The sequence below is a fragment of the Saccostrea cucullata genome, unplaced genomic scaffold (genome assembly GCF_032062105.1).
Source record: "Saccostrea cucullata isolate Sc308-1 unplaced genomic scaffold, CSIRO_AGI_Scuc_v1 ctg22, whole genome shotgun sequence".
NCBI lineage: Eukaryota > Metazoa > Mollusca > Bivalvia > Ostreida > Ostreidae > Saccostrea > Saccostrea cuccullata.
In genome coordinates, this window is record NW_026936725.1 from 317,369 (window position 1) to 341,102 (window position 23,734).

Sequence of the window (23,734 nt, forward strand, 5' to 3'; positions counted from 1 at the left end):
TGACAAGTGATTTTTTTTTCAAACAGGATTATATATAACAAACAGCATCCTCTAGTATCTTTCAAAGATGCCTGGTGAGGTATCTTTTTAGAGCAAACATGTTAAAGTAGCATTGCTCAAATGATAAAATCTTGGAGAAAATTACAATGAAGCGCATTGAAGTGGTAAAATTTTCCGTTTGGATGAAACGTCCTGAGTCATGTTTTGAACGTCAATTATAACAGAATGGCACGCCCATTTCTTTAGAAACGAACAAGAAATATTCGTCGTAACGATTTAGGACACTCCACTTTTTGCGACAAGCAACATGATTTACGCCGGAATGGAGATTTTTAAAGATATAAGAGAGATTTAGAGAGTTCCAGCTTCCGTAAAACATGTATTGCAACGAATTTGTACATAATTATGAATTTATCATGTTTATTGGAGTTTCCATAACACATGCATCAATTGGTCGAACACGTGCTTATTCTGTGTTTATGTAGACCGTCAATTTGATTGGCTATTATATTTGTGGAATATCTGTTCCAAATTTGACCGATTTTTCCTTTCTAAAGAAATGGGCGTGTCTTTGTATGACAATCAACGTTCTAAAGATAGCTCAAGACGTTCCAGTCAAACGGGAAATTTTACCACTTCAATGCGCTTCATTGTATATAATATTAATGAGGAACATATAATCAGCACTTTCGCAAATGAACGAGGATTCACATGGGACAAGGATGAAATATGCATCACTCTGAATGATGGTATTCTGCCACCTAAATCTGAACTGCAAATCTTCTAATGTTGTGGACTTGTTTATCAAACAAGGATCAATTAATAAAAGAATATCATGTCATCAATTTCAAATAAATCGTGGGGATCGGCAACTTTTATAAAAACATTTAATTTTACCTGAGCATGCTATTTTGTCACTGAAAGTTAGAATTCTCGAAAAGATTTATCACCATGCAAACTCCATCACTGAGTACACCTTTTCGTAGACAAAGAGAAAATTTTGGATAAAAAAAACTAGGGACAACCTTTTCTTATGGATATAATGATAATGTCGATAGTGTTGGAAATCTTTTCAGTCCACAGTGTAGCAATGTAAATGTGATTGGACATTTTATCTATACACATAGACATAAGTGCAATAATCTTTTAAGACACAATGCCTCTTTTGCTTCATTAATACCTTATGTAAATCAACAGTTATAGGCCTACATCATATTCGCAACAAATATTACTCTGTCCCTTGAAACTTTTAAATAGTCTTCTTGAAAAGATCAAGGAAAGCCCATTTTTTGAATCCTCGACACCAGAATAGGCTCTGATCTTCGATTATAGATATTGAAAATCATAGGTTTTTAACCCCCCCCCCCCACACACACACACACATTTTACTGAAGAAAATGCATCTTAATTAATTCGTCTTTTCCTTAAACTTCAATATGCCAATAAAGGAATTGACGTGATTAATATAATTAATATTCTTAATCACAAAGGGGTCCAGTCTTGTATTCCATTATATTTCAAGTTTAAGACTACACCTTCTCTTTCCTACAAATACCAGTACACATGAACTGTATATTGCTTCAAAACTTTATAATCATAAAAAAAAAAACTTTACCTAAAACATGGCCTGGATATCGAATATCTGAAAAAAATAATTCTCCATCGTGTTCATGTTCTTCTTCACCCTACTACTATAGTTCTGCTGGACACGCGCAGAAAAACGGAAATATGAGGTGACGGAAACATGGCTAAAAATTATAATCTTAGATCACTCATTTTAACAGGTCCTAGATAGAGAGAATCCCGATCCTTCAACTGGCGTCGGAATTTCATAAATATTATGGATTCTGTTGAAGATTACGCCAGGCGATGGGCCGAATATGAAAAAGAGGACTTTGACACTTTTTCAGAATGGATTACATGTATCAGATCCATGTTGAAATCGGGTACTAAATGACTGAGGGGCAATATGAAAAATACATCTATTCATCTGTATTCAGTAATCCAGAAGTGAAAAAAGAATAAGATTAAATGATAAGTACGCACTGTTTCCTCTGACAAAGTTTCCGTACTGAAACAACTAATATATGTGAAGAAGATTTTAGGAAAATCAAACTTCACTAAGTTTAATATGTTAAGCAACACATACATGATTGTATTAATACATCACGATGATAAAAGTACAATGAGGCTAGAAAGCGCTATATATCACGTGGTTGTGGAAAGACCTTCACAGTGATTCGAATAATTATAACCAACTTCAACTTCCAAATACTAGTAAGTAAGACTCGTATTGCTATTATTTCTTTATATTCAATGCCATGTTATAAATTAGGTTTTCAATTTATTTCCAACGAATGGATAAGGATAGAAGGGATTCACTCTGTTGATGTTACTACGATATAACATCTCGTATGGGTACGGAGTTTCTGGCTTAGATAGCGCGTCGAGCTTCTCCATCTATAAATAAAAGATTATGGAAATGTTGAGATGACACTTTGTACATTTGGAGAGGAAACAGAATAAAAGATGGAACTGTGCTTATTTTTTGGTCGTAGCAGAGTTCAAATGATGGATCCAGTAACTATGGTAATAAAAAAGTTACCTCTTCTTTTGAGAGTTTCCAGTTGATAGCTGCGACATTGTCTTCTAGTTGCTCAATAGAGTTGGCCCCAATAATGACAGAGGGTACCACATCCTTCTGAAGTAACCACCGGATAGCCACCTGTGGAATGGTCTTACCTAAGAAAGACAATTACAGAAAGTATTTTCTGTTTTATTAATCTCTTTTCCTTCTGTCGGATCCTACAGATAAGACCTTAAAATACTGTCGTCTTATCCGAGTTTGGCAAAATGCGGCATTATGAAAACATGCAATTGACATTTTACAGGATTATAAATCGAACGTCTAGGAATTACGTTCCCATTGGCATATCTTACACATGGCAAGCTATGCTGGAAAGTTGAAAGGGACAAATTGTAATAAACCAATAACAAACAATGAATTATGATTTACCATCTACATGTAAATTGTAAGTGTAGAAAAGAATTGTAGAGTTGGAATTTTGAAATCATTGGCTTTTCATATTTATTCAGGGACTCTTTCTTCAATGTGCATTTATTTTTACAAGAATTTTTATGATCAATATTCAGTAATTATACAATGACTATCCCATTAAAGGAGGATCGTCTTTTTAAATCGTGTAGCAAAAGTTTAAAAATCATAAGATAAAACATTAAAGTGATAGGAAATTGATAGAAAATACCATGTTCTTTGGCAATTTTCTCCATGGCTTCCATTAGTTTCCAGAAGGCCTCGTTATTGTCAAACTGACTCCAAGCGGGAGCAATTTGCATTGCCTTAAACTTGTCTTGAGCGACAAGCCCGATTCGCCCGTCTGCTACTTGGGGTTGCATTCCACGTTTGTATTTTCCTGTCAGCATTCCGCTAAGAAAGGAATTTTTTTACTTTTATCGCAAATACGGATCAAGATATAAGTATAACATGCAATAATCAGTTATTGACTCTTTACTTGAAAATTCATTGATGCCAATTGAAGACTCTCCCCATGATTTATGTAGCAATTTACTATATATCACTTCGATATGGCGTCTAAAAGTTGTTGATGAAAGGATATCAACTTTCAACGTTTGAAAATCATATGGTCAATACATGACGTTGGGAAGTAAAAGCTGTCTTCAAGTCAAATGTTAATTGACATCTTTTTATGCAAATTTTTAGGCCATTATTTTTATACGGCATTATTTACGGATTTTGTTCGTGATACAATCATGATAAGAGGCACACGGCGGGTGTGACCGTTCGACAGGGGATGCTTACTCCTTCACGACACCTAATACCAACTCTTTTCCAGAGAGCCCTGTTGGTTCTGCTCATAATTGTCAAAAATTCTTTGTTTCTAACTGAATTTTTATTTTTTGCAAATATAAACAAAGAATTAATAATTGTACATATATATCAAAAAAATATACAGTCATGTAATAATGCTTATTTTGTCACACTAAAAACGTGCTTGCTTAAAATGACGATGACTTGCAGATACAGCTTTGGTTTTATGTCAATTTACATATTCTTTAGGAGTTTTAAAGAAAACCTCCTAAATTGATTTTACAGGATTTAAGAATGCATAATTTTCGTATAAGAACTTAGACTCAAAATCAACAATATTTTCTTTTTTAATGTTTGTCATACAACCGTCAATTATTTTTAAAGAATGGTTTTACAGCGATGAAAGGAGCACCGATGAATTAAAATGAAATTCATGTCCAATTATATGTTTTTTAAAATTATTTGTAGCATTACATGCATGTTTTCTTTTATTTTTAAAAAAATGATATGCACTGAGTTATCTTCTACATCTCATATTTGATAAGATTTAACATAGGAAGAAAAAAAGAAACATTCAAACAAGTGTCAAAAAGGGTGTTAATATAGAATAGTTTACCCTTTTAATGGACTCCACGGTAAGACACCAATACCCTCATTCTTACAGACTTGAAATTCCTCAAACTCCGGATGTCGACAAAGTAAACTATACTGTTGCTTTAAAGAAGATAGACATACAACAACAGTTACCTTTCTTAAGCTAGTATTTGGGAAAACATTATGTTATCTTTAATAGCTTTTTGTTTCAAATTCTCTCTAAAGTTAACTTTTAATATATAGACACATTAAATCAACTTTACTTGACTGAAGAATCGATTATCGCAAAACTTATATGTCGAGTCGAATGACTTATTAAACCTGTATGCTCTTACACAATTCTTTACTGTGAATGTATAGTTTGTTTTATACATTTCTACCTGGAGACTAATGATTGGCGGATAATTCTCAAACTTGCAGAGATCCATGACCTTCTGAAGCTGCCAGCCACAAAGATTAGACACACCAATATATCGAACCTTACCAGAAGTGACCAAATCGTTGAGTGCCTTTAACCACTCCTCAGGTGGAGTAGCATTGTCCCAAATATGTACCTGTTAGAAAATTATTTCAAAAAATATTTATGATAAGACAACAATGACAGAAAGTCTTTCATCTTTTTGGCTTGACATATGTAATTTCATGCTTACAACAAGAAGTCATCATGAAATAGGTTAATTTCCTATAAAAAGTTTTAAAGACTAAAATGTTGAGGATTTATTGTATAATAAATAAAAAAAACATGAATTAAAAAAAAGCCAATCTTTGCTTTTATTTCTTAAACTATGGTTAGAAAAGTAGTAACCACTGTGAAGAAATCAAATACAGGGGCCAGTAAAAGTATTTCATTCTAGAAAAAGTTATAATGAACAGATCAATTTAAAAAATTCAATATAATAAATTGTTCTTATACTTAGAACAAACATATTTTTTTAAAATAGAAAAAAAATATTAATATTGAAATCTATCTAACTGTGTCACCCTGGTTCCTGTAAAATTATTCAACTTGAAGGATTTTTTTCTCATTTATTTGCCACGGACAAGGCTGTTTTAAGAAAGAAACGTAAACATCATCTCAGCAAAGTTTGGGTACAGACTAACCTTCATCTGGAAAATGAAGCACTTTCTTTAACAAGTATTTGTAGATATCATGAAATGTATGGTGATAACGAAAAGTATTCAAGCACAACGGTAAAAAAAACTATACAAAATATGAGCGAAGCAAACACGGACCTCCAAATCATCAGAGGAGTGCAATGGAGGAGTGAGCATCCCCTGCCGACGTCACACCAGCCGTGTGCTCCTTGTCATGATCGGGAAATAAAGGAAATACCGCTATCCGTCGTCAATTCAGTGTAACTGCAAGACCATTGTTTTGACAATAAATTGAGAACACGGGTTTGACAGGTCGATAAGGGATGCTCACTCCTCAATGGCACCTGATCATAACTCTCTCATGTTTTAGAAGTCCGTGTTTGCTTTGCTCTTGATTCAGATTGTTTAAATGGATTTTGAGTATGCTTACTGTATGTTCCCTATTTTCTTTGTATATTTGTTTTTCATTTATAAACAAAAGACAGATTATAATATCTAAATTTACTTGCAGCCATACCAACTGAATAACTACACTTAACTTTATATCTTAATATCTCAAAAATTGTTTTTGTTTTAAAAATACTAACATTTAATATCCTTATTGAAGCTAATATGGTTATGAATTTCTGATACTAATTTTGAAGACTTTACGTTTAATTCGAATTTGCTAATATGGTTATGAATTTCTGATACTAATTTTGAGATTGCGTTATTGGAGGAAGTTTCCAGTAACCTGATAGAGATCTATGTAGTCCGTCTGTAGACGTTTAAGGCTGGCGTCACAGCTCGCCATGATGTGTTTCCTTCCTAACCCGACGTTATTTACATCATCTCCCATGTCAAATCCAACCTTTGTGGCTATCACAAATTTCTCTCTTTTCTGTCTGTAAAAAGAAGAATTAACATTTATATTATCTTTCAAACTACTAGTATATAAGATTTACATGACTTATTCATTGCTGACAACTGTGGAATCAGTAGATTTCGGGGTGACTCATTTTCGGGGAATTATTGGGCACCCTCATACACGAATTAACATTTTCCACGAATTTTTGCTATAAAATCATATTTTCTTTTGTAGGTATAAGAGAATACACCAAATTACGTCCCCACAAAACTCTAAAATTTCAGTAAAATAAAAATTGGCCCCTAGAAATTTAATAATTCTTTAGACAGGATATTTAAGAATACATGACATTGTTCTGCATTCATATAGATTGATCATGTAAATTTTGAATTGAGGTAAATGCAAAAACTTATAACATAAATGTGTGACTATGAAGCTGTAAACTGCATTGTAATATGTTAATTTGTTATTCTTTCAGAGGATCTGAATCTTTTAATGTTAAATAATTTTGGAATCTCAATGACTTAGAACGAAAGATTTTGTGTCATATTTATTCTAAATGTAAACTTGTGAAATAGTATGGTATGCATTGTAAACTTTATAGAAATGTAAAAAAAAAAAAAAAAAGATTGCTTTTCCGACCCACATTTTAATTTTTTGTGGTGGGAAATCAACTTTAGACATTTAGAAATTCATTCGCATTTTAATTTTGTTTTAGTTCTATCAACACAATGAAATCGTAAGTCAACTGCTATTTACCTTGAACAAACTTCAATCTACTCTACTTAGCATGCCAAGTCGTTTCCATGCATTTATTAATGTACGTAACATGGTTTGGATTAAAGAGACTCGAATATAAGTATTGTGTTTATATAATGTTAGCTAAATTACTCACCGTACCAACCACTCGCCAATTATACTCTCAGAAACGCCTTTAGAGTAGAGGTTTGCGGTATCTATAAAATTTCCACCGAGAGCAGCAAACCGGTCTAGGACTTTATGTGATGCATCTTTGTCCAACTTCCCTATCTGTAAATGATAATTCATTCAGATGAACGTTATTTTTGTTTAAGAAAAATTAATATTTTAAGAAAGTTATAAATTTAAATCATACTAACTAATTTTTAAAACAACGACTACTTATCAGCTGCAATTTCAAAAAAAAAATATTTCTTTTCGGAAGTGGAATCTTTATTATATGGTTCATATCAAAACAATTGTAACTCTGCTGTGTTTTCATATGGAAAAACAGAATAAAAATTTATCAAAAAAGAAAATATTAAATTATGAACTGGTTTTATAAAAAAAAAAAAAAAAATAGAAATCGGGCTATAAATATGAAACTTTTTGCTGCATTATGTATTCAAGCAAGTTGCATATCTCAACTGTGAGCGGTTGAAATCATTTTATTTATCAAGTATATCATAGTCTGTATAATTTTTCTGAATATTTCAACGGAATGCATAAAATGTATAAATGAGCATCTGCAAACAGCTTATAGATTGAAGGCCGAGAGAAGCCTCCATAATTTTTGATGTTATCAACATTTCGGACAATTTCACGAAAAATCATCTTTCAGGGAAAGATCGATGTATTTTGAGAAAATTATTATGATAACCTTTTATACTTACAGACCATGGTATTTGTTCGTGATAACTGGAGAAGGGTTTCATGAAGATGGAAAAACAATGTTAAATACCGACCTGTTGATGACCAAAGGTCATAGTCCCCAAACAAATATTGGACACACGTAGTCCCGAGCGGCCGAGGTAATTGTACTCCATGTCTGATGCTTCTTAAGACCAGGACTACGAACTTATTTTCTTTTTTTCAGGATTAATGACGAGTTGCAATGTGGTAGGTCCTTAATACATATATGCTTATCATATGTAAGGCACCCCATATTTAATCTTATCGTCCTATGGTGATCCATTTGCTTACTGATATATCTCAGGTAGAAAGTTTTACATCGTTTTCACAGTGTCGAGTAGGATTTTGTTTTAACTCCGTAAATCCAAAAGGTGAAGTGTGCAACGAAATAGTATGACCCTGCAAATCTACTGTAAAGAACACACTACAAAAGCGAGGAGGAATCATGTCCTGTTCCCTAATACATCCGTCAAGACCCCCACCCCCAGTGATACGGTAAATTCGGATACTCGATGTCAAAATAAGTTGTTAAAAAAGCAATGTTCTTACCATTGCCCTCGCAATAACCATGTTACTTCTAAATGCTGTGATGATTCTAGAGTTTTACTCTTGCAATGTCTATGTGATCTTAATAATACTAAATGTTTTCCTTAAATACTGCACCAATGGAACAGAATTTATTCTAAACTTTTGTATGGGAAGAAAACTATTAAACTCCACATAAAAGACTCAACAAATCAAACTTCTTGTCTCACTTTAATATAGCTCCCTACATGTATTTTCTTTCTTTCTTAAAATGTTTTTTGTATTCGCAGAAAATATGAAGAACTCCAGCTTTCAACTCAAGCTATATCGTATTTATTTGTTCACATCTCTTCATATGCATGTACAGGTAATAATGCATTTCTATACATATTTATAATTTGTTCTCAACATATGGGCGAGGATAGAAGGAATTCACTCTGTTGATGTTCAAGCGATATAACATCTCGTATGGGTACGGAGTTTCTGGTTTGGATAACGTGTCGAGCTCCTCCATCTACGAATAAAAAGATACAGGAAACGTTGAGATGACAATTACAAAAAAAAAAAGAAAAAGAAAAAAAAGAAAACGAAAAAAGGTAATGTTACTTTTATGGGGAAACGCATCGAAATAAATTAGTTAGTACCATATGAAACAAATATTAATTTTGCAAATACTTTTTCTTTTATTTTTTGTCAGTAAGGAACATATATATAATTCGATATCAAAGGTTAAGTATCTCACCAGCATGTGCGGGAGAATAACAATGAAAAAAGTGGGCAAGGAAATAAAAAAAAAATACAGAAGAGCTTTTGATGAAGATTGTATAAAAAAAAACCTTTTCCCCATTTTTCTTAGATCACAGTGATAACAGACGTCAGGCAAAAATACTGGGTATACGAAGACAAATGATGAATTGAATGTGCAACAATAAAATACACCTGCTGACATTATAGAATAATTGGAATTCAGTATATTCTCCTCCCCCTATTTTTCGTATACAATTCCTAAAATTAAATTATCCAAACAAGTTAAAAGAAATATATAGTTATGATATCTTTTGGTTTAAAACTGTTTTAGCTATACCTATGTTAGTTCAGATTCCATTTCTTTATAAAGAAAGCAAAATATTTTATTGCGTCACACAGAGAGAGAGAGAGAGAGAGAGAGAGAGAGAGAGAGAGAGAGAGAGAGAGAGAGAGAGAGAGAGAGAGAGGACAATGTGTAAGAGTTTGAGAATTAATCTGTATGAGTGAGAGTGAGGATGTGTTTGAATTTTAGAGCTTCTGTAAAGAATGGTTTGTTATAACTACAGGATATCCACTTACGAGATGAATAAAAAAGTTGTATTTACTCATTTTGCTTGACTTTTTTGAGAACTAACTTTACCTCTTCTTTTGAAAGTTTCCAGTTAATAGCCGCGACATTGTCTTCTAGGTGCTCAATAGAGTTGGCTCCGATGATGACAGAGGGAACCACATCCTTCTGAAGTAACCACCGGATAGCCACCTGAGGTATGGACTTGCCTGAGAAAAATTACAGTGTGTTCTATTTTTATCATTTTCTTCATTAGCAAGTAAATGTTTGTTTGAAAACTTGACTTCTAAATGTCATTTTCAATCATTGGCTCAAACATTCATCTTTCTTGTTGCGTTGCGTATATGGATCACGATAAAGCACGAGAAATTGTGCGCTTGTTTTAATAATTTATGATTTAAATTCTGCACTGACGTTTGTCTCTTGAGGAACACGAATATACTTACTTTGATCTATAATTTTAAGATTATCTTGAATTGCCATGTGATTGTCAGGTTATTTATCCTAGACCAAGCTTATTTCGGTGTTTGAGAGAGGAATGAATGACAACTCTGCATGTGATATCGCCTGAATGTGTATACTTTCCATTGAATAACTTAGTGCTCACAAGCTAACTATAGAGGATTTTACTATGGAACTTTATTCTAGATTCTTGTTGAAGATTTTGATTTTACATTTTTCTTAAAATGCATACAAATGAGATACAAAAAAAAAAACGATTTCATTATCAAATAGTGCAGAAAATTGCTTAGTGTACGCTTAATTAAGCTATGTTGTTTACACTAATTGAGTACCATGTTCTTTGGCAATCTTCTCCATTCCTTCCAGTAGTTTCCAGAAGGCCTCATTATTGTCATATCTACTCCAAGCTGGAGCAATCTCTATTGCTCTGGATTCGTCTTGGGCAACGAGCCCGATTCGCCCAGCGCCCATGGGCGGCCGTACCCCACGCTTATATTTACCCGTCAGCATTCCACTATGAAAGGAAATTTATACAAATTAATCATTTGTGGTAAGAAAATTTTTATATGTTACAAAGAGAACTATCAATATTTTAATAATCATTTGTGAAAATCGACATACATGTAATTCAATTTAATAAATCTCTTCTTAAAATCACAATGATTTATGTTGATTAATATTTTAAGCGTTAAATATTCGGGTCATATTATACATAGGGCAAAACATATGCTTATACAGGTTTTCAATTGCTAATAAATTTATCTTATTGATCATCTGAAAATGTTTTATCCTTTGAATCAACTATTGATACTTGTTCTTATACCGGTACTACTTTTCTTCTGAAAATGTAAGGAAAAAATGCCTGATGATTAGATTTAATTTTAGACCTTGCAAGAGCTTTGAGCCACTGATATTTTGAATTAAAGATTTTTACTCAAAATCAGCAGTTTTAAAAGTCAGCCATCTTCAAATTGGTATGTCATGGTTATGGAATAAGCAAAACAACGGTCCAATATTGAACTAAACCATTGCATTTAGTTGATGACGCATTTCGCTGCGCTTCATTGTTGTAATATGCACTTACATGTAACAGTTTGTTAATCACTAACATTTTAAAGTGGAAATATGGAGATAACAAACCAAGTTCAAAAGTCCACTGAATTAATACAGATCGGAAGCAGAGCAAACATTTGCCTCTAATTCATCAGAGATGAGATCAAGTGCTATGGAGTAGTAAGCATCCACTCGGAGTTCCTCGGATGACTAGTACCTCGCACATAACCTCGAACGTCAACGGTGATATACCATGTAATCTTATTTGAATTTCTTTCAAATGTCATACACTTGAAATCGGAGTTATTTTGTGGCACACTCAACAGTTTTTTCTTGCTTTCAAAGCCTATTAACATGAGGATGTAATCAAAACCTGTTTATGATAAAGAATTGCACAAATTAAGAAACGTTTTCGAAGAACGTTATGCAGAGCGAAATATGAAATGAGTGATAAGGCAGTTTCCGGCGGAGAAATGTAAGGATATGTTGCGTATTCCTCCACTAATCACATCCGACTCGAACGTCAACGGTGATCTACCATCTTGCTGATTCAGTCATGTGATCTTATTTGAATTTCTTTCAAATGTCATACACTTGAAATCGGAGTTATTTTGTGGCACACTCAACAGTTTTTTCTTGCTTTCAAAGCCTATTAACATGAGGATGTAATCAAAACCTGTTTACGATAAAGAATTGCACAAATTAAGAAACGTTTTCGAAGAACGTTATGCAGAGCGAAATATGAAATGAGTGATAAGGCAGTTTCCGGCGGAGAAATGTAAGGATCTGTTGCGTATTCCTCCACTAATCACATCCGAGGTTTGAATGGAGCGTAGCGGAGTCAGCCGAGGATTTCCGATTGGTAAGCATCAACTAGTGTGATTTTTCAATTGATTGAGATATTATTTTATGGGTAAATGAAATGGTAAGAAAAGAAAAGAAAACATCCAGTTAGTAAAAAAGGACTGCTATAAATATATTTACCCTTTTAATGGGCTCCATGGCAACACACCAAGACCCTCATTCTTACAGACTTGAAATTCCTCAAACTCCGGATGACGACAAAGTAAACTATATTGTTGCTTAGAAGTGATGAAAAGACGATAGCTGTTTACATTCAAACAACAAAATACATGTACAGTTGGTTTTAAAAATTAAATTACGTGTACCTGTATATCAACCATATTTTTTTAAAATGTTTTTCTTCCTTAAATGTTTTAAATTGTTTAATTGTAAACTCTTTACAAAAAGGAGAATGTAAATAGATGTATTTCAGTCATTTGAATAACAAAATGTTTTTCTATGATTTCTTCAAAGAAAAATGGAACGCAGATACATTATTCTCTATGATGGTCTTGTTTGTTTTCATCATACCTGGAGACTGATTATTGGCGGGTAATTTCTAGACTTGCAGATATCCACGACCTTCTGAAGCTGCCAGCCACAAAGATTAGACATACCAATATATCGCACCTTACCGGAAGTGACCAAATCGTTGAGCGCCTTCAACCACTCCTCAGGAGGAGTAGCATCGTCCCAGTGGTGCACCTATTGAACCAAAATAATTAAAATATTCATCCAAAACCATTAAAATAAATAAATTCAAAATTGAAAATAAAATAGCACCTTACTGAAATTTCATAGTCGTTTCGAGAGTATGCTTTATATATGAAGAATTTCTAAAACGATGTAGGTTATTGACAAACAAGTTGATGAAACAAGGATTTCAACAGTCTCGTTGATAGTCATCATTTTGGAAGTCTCTAGTTGCGTTAAAACTAAATTTTACATCTTTATTGTACAGACAGTATTCAAAGTGTAATGACTGTTACTTCATTAAGATATATACAAAAAATAAGGAATGGTGTTCTTGTAAGATTCCAATTATTTATCTTTTTAATATAGTGTATTATTCTAATTCCGTAATTCTAGATGACGTGAACATTTTAATATCATCTTAAAGATGATCCTTTTAACCTTTTATCAAATTTTATTATAATGGTCCTACGCCATCTCTTGAAATTTAATAATACAAAATATTTACTAGAAAGTTTTGCGAGGGGATAAAATTTCATTTCTTATACATGTACTTAAAATTAGAAAATGTGATTTTTTAATGCAATAGGAGCCCCACGCGAATTTTAGATTTGCTTGCTGAATGGTACAGCACATGTTAATTTATAAAATTTATGTCCTCCACTTAAGTAAAAGAGAGAGAAAAGAGTTGGAAAATAAAAAAAAAAGAAACAGATGACAAACCTTTATTTTTTTTATCTTCAAGCATTAAAAGTCAGCATGTTAAAAAAAACAGGAAATGGAGGAATTCATTACCTAAATTTCGTTTCAAAAGCTTAAAAACCCTTAACTTGTCTTATAAAACTTATTCAATGCTATAACCTCAAATTCAAAAAGGGTATTTTTTCTCCTAATTTGAATTTTCCATAATATTTCACAATCGTTCATCAATATTTGATTGTATCAGGTTACTTTTGCAGGTTCATTTCATCAAATCAATCTTCATATTTAAACAAAGATATGTTAACAGTAAACACAAATTATCATAAAGCCTAACACATTGAGGAGCTAAAAAGTTTCAGAAGTAACCTGGTAAAGATCTATGTAGTCTGTCTGTAGACGTTTAAGGCTGGCGTCACAGCTCGCCATGATGTGTTTCCGTCCTAACCCGACGTTATTTACATCCTCCCCCATGTCCGCTCTGACCTTAGTGGCTATCACGAACTTTTCTCTTTGTTGTCTAGTAAAAGAAAGAATAAAAACATTTAAAATTTACATAATAAATGCAGGAAAGATATAATAGTGCACTGTTTTGCATGCCGCTATATGTCTTTATATTGCTTTAAAATAGAAAGTAGAATAGAATGACATAAATTCTGTAAAACGATGGCTGATTGAATTTGTGTGAAACTCGGTGTTCAAAGGGTTAATTTAAAAAAAACATTAGTGGGGTCTATCGCTTAACTGTGCATTTTTAAATTTCTATAATTTTAATATTTAAACCCATTTTAAAACATGTTCTCTAAAATTTTCAAACCTGTTTTTATTTAAATCAAATGGTTCGAATTAATGCAGATATTTGACGGTACATTGTATAATACAAAAGTAAACATAATAGTTCTGGTTGTTAGTAATCTCTTCTACAGAGTATCATCACCAATTTTAACGCATTAATCAAAACATATGAATTGTATTTTTAATGTTGAGAAACAGAGATTTCAGGGATATTTAGTTATCAAAAGAAGAGGTAAAATTTTCCTGGACGATCTAATTTGTGTCTTACATAACATTACTATTATTTAAGTAGTGTTCTCATTTTCATAGATTCTTCTGCGTTCAGTTTATATATTTGATTGTAAACTGGTTTCATTCAGTTTCTCTTCTTTCATAGGATTTGTAATTCTAATTTAATATTTGCAATTTTAATTACTCATATGCACAAAAGGTGGAAAAAAGGTTGTCGCAAATATATTTTTTCCTGCACAAAATCAAAATTTTAGAACATAATGTACAAATAAAGACAAAGAAGAATTCAGAGATCTTTGTAAATTCGCGTCTGACAGATTTTTTTTTAACCTATAAATACATTTAATGAGACACGAAATTTTTGTTGCAATCTAGAAAGTATAAAAAGTGAAAATATTTCATTGTTTTCCTCCTGGATTGTATGAACTTAAGTTAAAAAAAAAGAACATATTGACTCATTTTATGGTCCTACTATTTCTGTTCAATTGAATAAAAAATCCTAATTTCTAGAAAAATAATCTTAAAAATTATAAACTTAAGACCATCTTTGAAAATTAAATTTTTTTGCCATTTTCCCGACCGGTAAACTAAAACTGTCCGACTTACGATTTTATTCTTGACTTTCAGGAAACAATTATTTTTGTTTATGCATCATATTCATCAATAACTATTTAAATTCCACATTTATGTGTTTTTGTATTAAACAAAAAAAGAAAAATGTTGCCTGTACCTGCATACCCAATTGTTTTTATCCTTAGTCAAGAGAGAACAAGAAAACTGTTTTTAAAGATGGCCTTCTAATCTTTATTATTAGACTTAACAATTTTTTTTAAACTTTTGAATCAAATTACTTAAAGATTAATTAAAGACGCTGTGTAGGATTTCTTATCAACATTCTGCTTTAATATTGTTTTTGGATATTAAGCTTTGCAACTTTAGCTGTTCTTTTACAAAGACAAACAAGTATATTCTTAACAAACTCCCTTAACTCAAATCTCTCCTTTTAAGAATTTATATTAATTTAACTACCTACATTTTCTTGGCTTTTATACGCACCGCACCAACCACTCGCCAATAACACTCTCAGAAACTCCTTTAGTATAGACATCGGCAGTATCAATAAAATTTCCTCCCAGAGCGGCAAACCGGTCCAGAACCTTATGTGATGCCTCTTTGTCTAACTTCCCTATCTATAAATAGAAAACTTAATATTTATTTTATATGCAATCACTTTTTTCTAAAAATGAATATGATTATATATACATCTTTTATATTCAATGCGCTTTGCAAAGTTTGCCGAGGAGGAAGTCAAAGAAGTAATAATTCTCTATGGAGAATAGGAATGGGTATTTGTTGTAATGGGGCTTTTAAATTATGAAAACTACTATGTTGATGGTCTTCTTCCACAAAGAAAATTTTCCCTATCAATTTCTATATTTTAAAAAAAGAAACTTACTTTAAGGTTTATTTTACAAAATATATTCTTTAAAAAACAATCCTAAGAAACTCAAGCATCTTTTTGATGTCGACTTCAGAGTACTTGTGTGTACAATCAGAATGTTTTCTAACAAAATATTTTTGCAAATAACCAATGACAAGGTAAGTAAATTTACGAGTTCCATTTTTATTTGAAAAAGCAGCTGTCAATGATATCGAAAAGTCTAGACTTTAATTTATCGTGAAGAATGGTTGTGTATAAAGTTGAAAAGTCGTAAGTTTTTAAGCTGTTGATTTTGGTAAACTCTTGTGATTTTCATGGAAATATTTTTTATTTCGTTGTTAGATTCTTGTTTAATGTCCCTCCAGAAAATTTTCACTAATATGGATTCGTCACCATTTGCAGGTGGATAGCTGCAATTTATTTTTACCTATGCTCCACACTCAGGGCTATTGAGCAGTGCAAGCACCTTCTGCGACACGGAACCTCCGTTTATAGGGTCTAATCCGAAGAACCGGTCTCCATGTCCCACAGTCCTACAAAAGATTTACTCCTCGCTTTTCGACGACTCTAGAGCAAACACATCTTACCACTGCGACAAGCATTGAAATGTAATTAGATATGAAAGAATTCATTGTAAATAGGGTGTCCAAAGCCTCCATACTATACCTGAAAATTACCAGATATTTGTTCTTACTCCCCTGTTATCAACTGAACTGAATGACACATTTTTTTAATATGACACAGAGCGTTCAATGATAACGTAATGGGGTACATGAAATTCATTTTAAAAAACCTTATTTTAAAGTAAAGCTCTAAATTAAACCCACCTGTGGTTGACAAAATGTCATAGTACCCAAACAAATATTGGAAACACGAAGTCCCGAGCGGCCGAGGTAATTGTACTCCATGTCCGAAGTTTTCTCAGGACGGTACCACGAACTTTCTCTTTCAAGATCTATGGAGATTTGGGATGTTAGACCCAAGTTTTGTCCTAATCATGTATGTTGAAGGACGCCCTGCATGTAATCCGGGTGATATTGGTTTTTATCTTTTTAGGACAATCATGGTGAACTGTTTGTTCAATAAAGGTATTTCTAAATTAGATAAGTAAACACTATGCTTATCTTTTTTAACGATTTTCGAGTGAATATTTTTAATCTTTATTATTCACATGTAATTTTTTTTCTTTTGTCAGGCTCTAATACAGAATTTCAAGTATATACATAAAACCAATACAAGTAATAAATTGATGATCGAAACATTGTAATTTAATAAAGAATTACAGTCATGCAAGTATATAGTACAGAAGATAAGCTGAAGGCGGATATTCTGATCTGTTAATATGGAATATTTATTTTACACAATGCTAAAAATAGTATGATTTATTGTTTTTGAAGGTCGGTTTAGGTGCCTGATGAGTACAATTTTATATACATTTCGAAAGTGTCTCAATCATAGTACTAGTATTGACCTAATAAGATTTTTTTTTCAATTCAGAAACTCGGTTCGCGCTTGTACAGTGTAAACTTGTTGAGAGAGAGAGAATTTTTTTTTATGCAAAAGCTAAGTGAGAAATTCTCGAATGAGAGGTTAAACAACATACAACCAATCAATAAAACAATTTATGAACAGATGTTTCAATGCTTTTTCATAGTACAATCTGACGGCTTGTCTATGTAAGATCTATTTTGGTATCATGACAATATACAGTTGTTGACGGGGGTAAAGGGAAAGAGTCGATCTGTTGGTCCAGAGTGCAAGCTGTTGCCCAAGGTTGGTGGCCACAGGAAACAGTTTGCACTACGGTCCAACAAGACGACTTTTCTCCGAGACACCTGTCAGCAACTGTTTATTATACTCCTTTGTCGAATAAGATCTCAGTTTGGCGCCATTTGTCGTCTGCAGGCAACAGTCTTTTTCAACAGTCAATTTTAACAGTTCCTGGACCAACAGTAGGGAAAACAGTCGAACTGTTGGACTTTTTCAAGTAAAAAATGATATAGAGACTGTTTAGTAAGGGTATAACAAGTCTCTATTTTGCCGAATTGATTCAACTGGAAAGTAATGTTTTGAATTGATGTTAAGGGGGTCTAAACTTATTTTCGCAGTTACAAAGGTCTTCATAGTGACCTTTATTTCAAACTTTTTGACAACAGATTCCTCCGATTAAATGATGGACACGGAGAGATTCTAGGATAAATACTTCTCCAGGGCACCTGATATTACCTCCGAATATACTAGGGTCCCTTTTTATGGTTTCAATTTTTCGTATCATAGTTAATATACGTACTATGGCTAATTTTCACATTATTTTTATTTATAAGATTTTATAATGACGTGTCTTCTAAATCTCTAAATTTTCTTATACAGATCTATGAAGCTCGCCTTTTCATTTTTACCATAAATTGATAACTATGAGTAACAGAAATACATAGAGAACTTCGGCTCCCGATAAGAGCTATTTATTTGTTCATATATCCCATTATACTGTAAAGTACATTAATTTTTGTTATGTACTCTATTTATCGTTTTTCACAATAAGTGACTTCCATTACATCAAGTACAAAATGTCTCGTGTGTATATTTTCGAATAGAGCAAACTCAGAAAGGCTAAATCAGATATATATGTACGCTAACTTGTTAAAAAATGTCTGCAGTTACTGTACACGCCAAATAATTAATTCACCTACAGTTTATGTAAAGATGTAGGTTTTTAAAATTTGTTCTCAACATATGGGCGAGGATAGAAGGAATTCACTCTGCTGATGTTCATGCGATTTAACATCTCGTATGGGTACGGAGTTTCTGGTTTGGATAGGGTGTCGAGCTCCTCCATCTATAAATAAAAAAAGGGCATTTTAAGTACTGATATATAAAAAGTAATCATGTATATAGCTCCTATCGTGCATTGTACCGCGTTGCCAAGGCTTCCAAAGTGTATAAGAGAATTGAATTAAAATTTTTGATAAATTTCATAATTATAAGAATATTACATTAAATATACTAAACATTCAATAAAAGAATGGTGAGAAAAAAATATATATGCTCTTCTTCAACAGATTTAAACTGAAGACTTCCGTTTATTATGGGAACCAACTTTACCTCTTCTTTTGAAAGTTTCCAGTTAATAGCCGCGACATTGTCTTCTAGGTGCTCAATAGAGTTGGCTCCAATGATGACAGAGGGAACCACATCCTTCTGAAGTAACCACCGGAGAGCCACCTGTGGTATGGACTTACCTGAAGAAGAATTTACATTGTTTTCTATTTCATAAATCCATTCGATACGAGTACTTAAAGTATGTTTTTTAATACTTGTGAAGATTTATCCTAAACAGATAACAGTCTAGGGGGAATTAAATGGAAAATTTCAACAAATATCGATCAACAACTCTGAACTGTTGATCGGCCATACAATTGAACCAATACATACACATGTATGATTTAAAAATGTTATCAGTGTGACAATTTGTTCTTTTAACAGCGTTCATTGACTTATATTTTCACTCCATAAATAACCAATATCTGTTTCTTAAATGATTGAATTTCATTTTTTTTGTTCGCACAGTGAATAATTCTTCAATAAAAAAGAACAGATAATTCCTTAATATAAACTTAATTAAAGAATGTTGTTTGAACATTTTCGACAGTACCATGTTCTTTGGCAATTTTCTCCATGGCATCCATTAGCTTCCAGAAGCTTTCGTTATTGTCATACTGACCCCAAGCCGGAGCACTCTGCATTGCTTTGGACTCGTCCTGGGCAACGAGTCCGATTCTCCCAGCTGCTGGGGGTGGTCGTTCCCCACGCTTGTATTTACCCGTCAGCATTCCACTGTGAGAAGAATTTTATACAGTTCATTCATTTGTACTTAAAGAATCTGAATATACTGTCATTCGTGATTGAGAAGTCTGGATTTGATTCTGGTTTTCCGTGCTGCAAAAAACTTCAGGCAGAGACGTAAACATAGGTTATGAGTGTTCTTTCGCCAAGCACCCAGCGCTTACAAGTAAAAGACAGTTTAGGGGGAGACCTTAAAATCCTAGATCGTCAACATACAATCAATTAAATTGTTACGCCAATGTGCGTCCAAGAAGCGAGGTGAAGGTTCTGAACAGAGATCCAGCCATACTAAGACAACATAATTGCTTGGCAAAATCTTTGGTTTAATACAGATCGTGAGATAAAAAGTTGTAATAATAGACGAAAGATGATATAACTCTAGTTCTTAGAAAAAAGGTTGCTATAAAACATATAGTAATACCCTTTTAATGGACTCCACGGTAACACACCAAGACCCTCATTCTTACACACTTGAAATTCCTCAAACTCCGGATGCCGACAAAGTAAACTATATTGTTGCTGTTACAATTATAGTAAAAAACGATATTTGTTTTCTTTCAAACACAAATATACAATAGCATTGATAATCATTCTTCTTATTCGGTATCTTTCCTTCTAAAAGGTTTTTGTATTGTAAATTTTTTACACAAAAGGAGAATGTTAGATATTTTAGTAATTTAAATGATAAATATTAATACTTCGATTTCTTTCAAGAAAAGGGAAATCAAGAAATTTGTGCTTTGAATGTCTTGTTTGTTTCCACCATACCTACCTGGAGACTGATGATTGGCGGGTAATTCTCAGACTTGCAGAGATCCACGACCTTCTGAAGCTGCCAGCCACAAAGATTAGACACACCAATATATCGCACCTTACCGGAAGTGACCAAATCGTTGAGCGCCCTTAACCACTCCTCAGGTGGAGTAGCATTGTCCCAAACGTGCACCTGTTGAACAAGAATCGTAAAAAATATCTATCACCTTTTGCTGAAATTATTTTAAATCTCATTCTCAATTAAAAAAAACTAAAAAAGAATGGTTGAATTCTACATATGAAATCAATACATGTATTAAGTAATTCAAGATAATTATTCCTTATGTCAGCCATCGTAGAATTCATATCCATGCTCAGGTAAAAGTCTAAATTGTCGTGTGTGACTTTCAAATGAATTGTTTTCGTCAATCAATCTTCATCCTTAATTACAGATTATTAAACTATAGACTATTAGCATAGTACTAAGTACGATAAGCTCTAAATCGTTGAGGAGCAATTATGAAGAAACCTGATAGAGATCTATGTAATCCGTTTGTAGACGTTTAAGGCTGGCGTCACAGCTCGCCATGATGTGCTTCCTTCCTAACCCGACGTTATTTACATCATCTCCCATGTCCCCTCTGACCTTCGTGGCTATCACGAATTTTTCCCTTTCTTGTCTAGGAAAAAAAATAATGAAAACAATTTAATTTTTAACTAACAAGTGTAGGACAGGTAGATGTATAAAATGCACCGCTTTTAATTCCGATACAATTTAATAAACAGTGTTTGTCTAGTGAAGTACATTCTAGAGAGATGGATAATATTGTTTACCTGAAACCTAATATCTCCAAAATTTATTTTTTACATAAATAAAATATGTGGGTTTGTCGTTTGGACCCGAAGCTTAACGTTAAAATCAAGCATTCTAAATGTAATTTTATCTCAGAAAAATAAATTTCATAAATGATTACTGTAAACTGATTTTTTGTTACATGTAATTGTTTTCTATTCCTTACATACAGTGTAGGAAATGGGATAGTACTTATTTTGCAGATTTGTTTAATTGATTTACACTGCACTAATATGAAAAAGGAAAATACTTTTGTGTTTATATATATAATATAAATCAAAGATTTGGAGTGTAATACGTAAAGAAAAAGTAGAACTTAAGAACCATATGAATTTATGTCAAAATTTCTTGTTTCTTTTTAATTATTAAATTTTCTTCAGAAGATACATTAATTTTCATTGCCTTTTTGAAATTACATGATCTTAGGTTAATAGGAAAAAAGGAAATAAAAGTATACTTGTCTTTATCTTATTTCTATTCAACTTGATAAGAAACCTTATTTAAAGAAAAATAAGCACTCCAAAAGAATTCTATCATTATAACATGTATAATCTTTACGATATATTCAAATTAATTTTATCCTCTTTAAAGTTAAGTGACTCATTGCAATTGTTCAGATAGAATTTTCTATGCTGTGTAGGATTTCTAAATAAAATTCTTGATTAATATTGTCTCTGTATCAGTTACGCCATTTTAGTAGTTATTTTGCAATTAATGCATACAAACAGGAAGATTCCAAACAAACTTAATCCAAAACGAAAAATTTTTTATTCCGAATTTATAATAGTTTAAACATTCTCTCAGCTATAATACGCACCGAACCAACCACTCGCCAATGATACTCTCAGAAACTCCTTTAGAATAGACATTGGCTGTATCAATAAAATTTCCTCCCAGGGCGGCAAACCTGTCCAGAACCTTATGTGATGCCTCTTTGTCTAACTTCCCTATCTATAAATAGAACAAAACAAAAAAAAACTAAATATTGTCTTCCTTTTTATGAAGACAAGGTTTGTCTAAATGAAAATTATTAAATACATGTACATGTATATCATTTTCAGTAAGTGTAATTTGCAATTATAAAATAATATAATTTTATGTATAAAAATACTATGCAGTTTTTTTCCGAATTGATGAGAATGTTTGATTAAACCGCTGAAGATTTATCCATAAGAATTAGTTTTATTATTATTGAGATAATTTTAGGGGGTAAAAAAAAAAGAGAAAAAGTTTAAAGTATATGTAAGAGAAAAAATTAAAATATATTTTTATCACATTATATGAAAAGGAATCTTATCCCTTGATTTATTCATTTCTGAATAGGCTAACTGGGTGTGAAACAATTTACTGTATGTAGACTGGGCAAGGCCTCCATACTTTTAAAAACCTGAATCACGATATTTTGTTCATATCTTCGTCTATTTTAACTGATTGTCATTGTCAATTCTTCTAATGACACAGAATGCAAAATGAAAATATGAAGGGATACATGGAAATAAGAAAAAAAAATTGAAGCAATTCCTACCTGTGGATGGCCGAACGTCATAGTCCCTAAACAAATATTGGAAACACGAAGTCCCGAGCGGCCGAGGTAATTATATTCCATGTCGGACGTTTCTACGAATTCTACCGACTTTCTTTTACAAGATTTATGGAGACTTTATGACTGTTAGACACAGTATTTTGTCCTGATCATGAATATGTAAGGTGCTCTAAAATAATCCTGGTGTTATGATTTGTTTTTATCTTTTTAGGACAATAAGGCGGCCCATTCGTTTAATAAGGGTATTGTTCAGTTACCGTTGTATGGTCTATGCCTATCAAGTTTTGTGTGTTTTAAAATTTTCCATAGAAAATTTTAAGTGCCGGATATTTACTAGAATTAGAATTTAAATATCAATGTTAATTTTTTGTGATCTTAAGATAAATATTTCATCATAGTATATAAGTTAGACAGTGCCGCCATTTTAATGTTATATGATTCATTCTTTCTTTACGTACACCAACAAGGAATAAAAACCTAGTTAAACAAAGTAATATGGCCAAAGCGTTTTGATAAAAAGTTTTTTAATTTTTGCATTATTTGCCGTGATAAATTTATTAAGATAATGTGTTGCCTTTTTTAATTTTTAAAATATACAACAAAACGATGAATTGTGTTCAATGCTATGCCCCTGTAATTGAAGATTCTG

At 32.4% G+C, this 23,734-nt stretch overlaps 3 protein-coding genes across 3 annotated transcripts; all 3 read right to left on the reverse strand.

Moving 5' to 3' along the window:
- Nucleotides 1-2,110: 2,110 nt before the first annotated feature.
- On the reverse strand, nucleotides 2,111-8,491 carry LOC134246378 (1-deoxyxylulose-5-phosphate synthase YajO-like). Its single transcript, XM_062728743.1, has 8 exons — nucleotides 8,090-8,491; nucleotides 7,282-7,415; nucleotides 6,273-6,423; nucleotides 4,825-4,998; nucleotides 4,467-4,564; nucleotides 3,267-3,448; nucleotides 2,606-2,742; nucleotides 2,111-2,460 (listed from the first exon to the last, which is right to left on the reverse strand). The coding sequence occupies exons 1-8, from the start codon at nucleotides 8,168-8,170 to the stop codon at nucleotides 2,332-2,334; spliced, it is 1,086 nt and encodes a 361-aa protein (XP_062584727.1). The 5' UTR covers nucleotides 8,171-8,491; the 3' UTR covers nucleotides 2,111-2,331.
- A 370-nt stretch (nucleotides 8,492-8,861) lies between these two features.
- Nucleotides 8,862-17,186, reverse strand: LOC134246380 (1-deoxyxylulose-5-phosphate synthase YajO-like). Its single transcript, XM_062728745.1, has 8 exons — nucleotides 16,921-17,186; nucleotides 15,709-15,842; nucleotides 13,996-14,146; nucleotides 12,766-12,939; nucleotides 12,376-12,473; nucleotides 10,671-10,852; nucleotides 9,949-10,085; nucleotides 8,862-9,075 (listed from the first exon to the last, which is right to left on the reverse strand). The coding sequence occupies exons 1-8, from the start codon at nucleotides 16,999-17,001 to the stop codon at nucleotides 8,953-8,955; spliced, it is 1,080 nt and encodes a 359-aa protein (XP_062584729.1). The 5' UTR covers nucleotides 17,002-17,186; the 3' UTR covers nucleotides 8,862-8,952.
- A 1,343-nt stretch (nucleotides 17,187-18,529) lies between these two features.
- On the reverse strand, nucleotides 18,530-23,290 carry LOC134246379 (1-deoxyxylulose-5-phosphate synthase YajO-like). Its single transcript, XM_062728744.1, has 8 exons — nucleotides 23,068-23,290; nucleotides 22,360-22,493; nucleotides 21,219-21,369; nucleotides 20,709-20,882; nucleotides 20,358-20,455; nucleotides 19,746-19,927; nucleotides 19,196-19,332; nucleotides 18,530-18,929 (listed from the first exon to the last, which is right to left on the reverse strand). Exons 1-8 carry the CDS (start codon nucleotides 23,146-23,148, stop codon nucleotides 18,807-18,809), a joined length of 1,080 nt encoding a protein of 359 aa, XP_062584728.1. The 5' UTR covers nucleotides 23,149-23,290; the 3' UTR covers nucleotides 18,530-18,806.
- Between the last annotated feature and the right edge of the window lie 444 nt (nucleotides 23,291-23,734).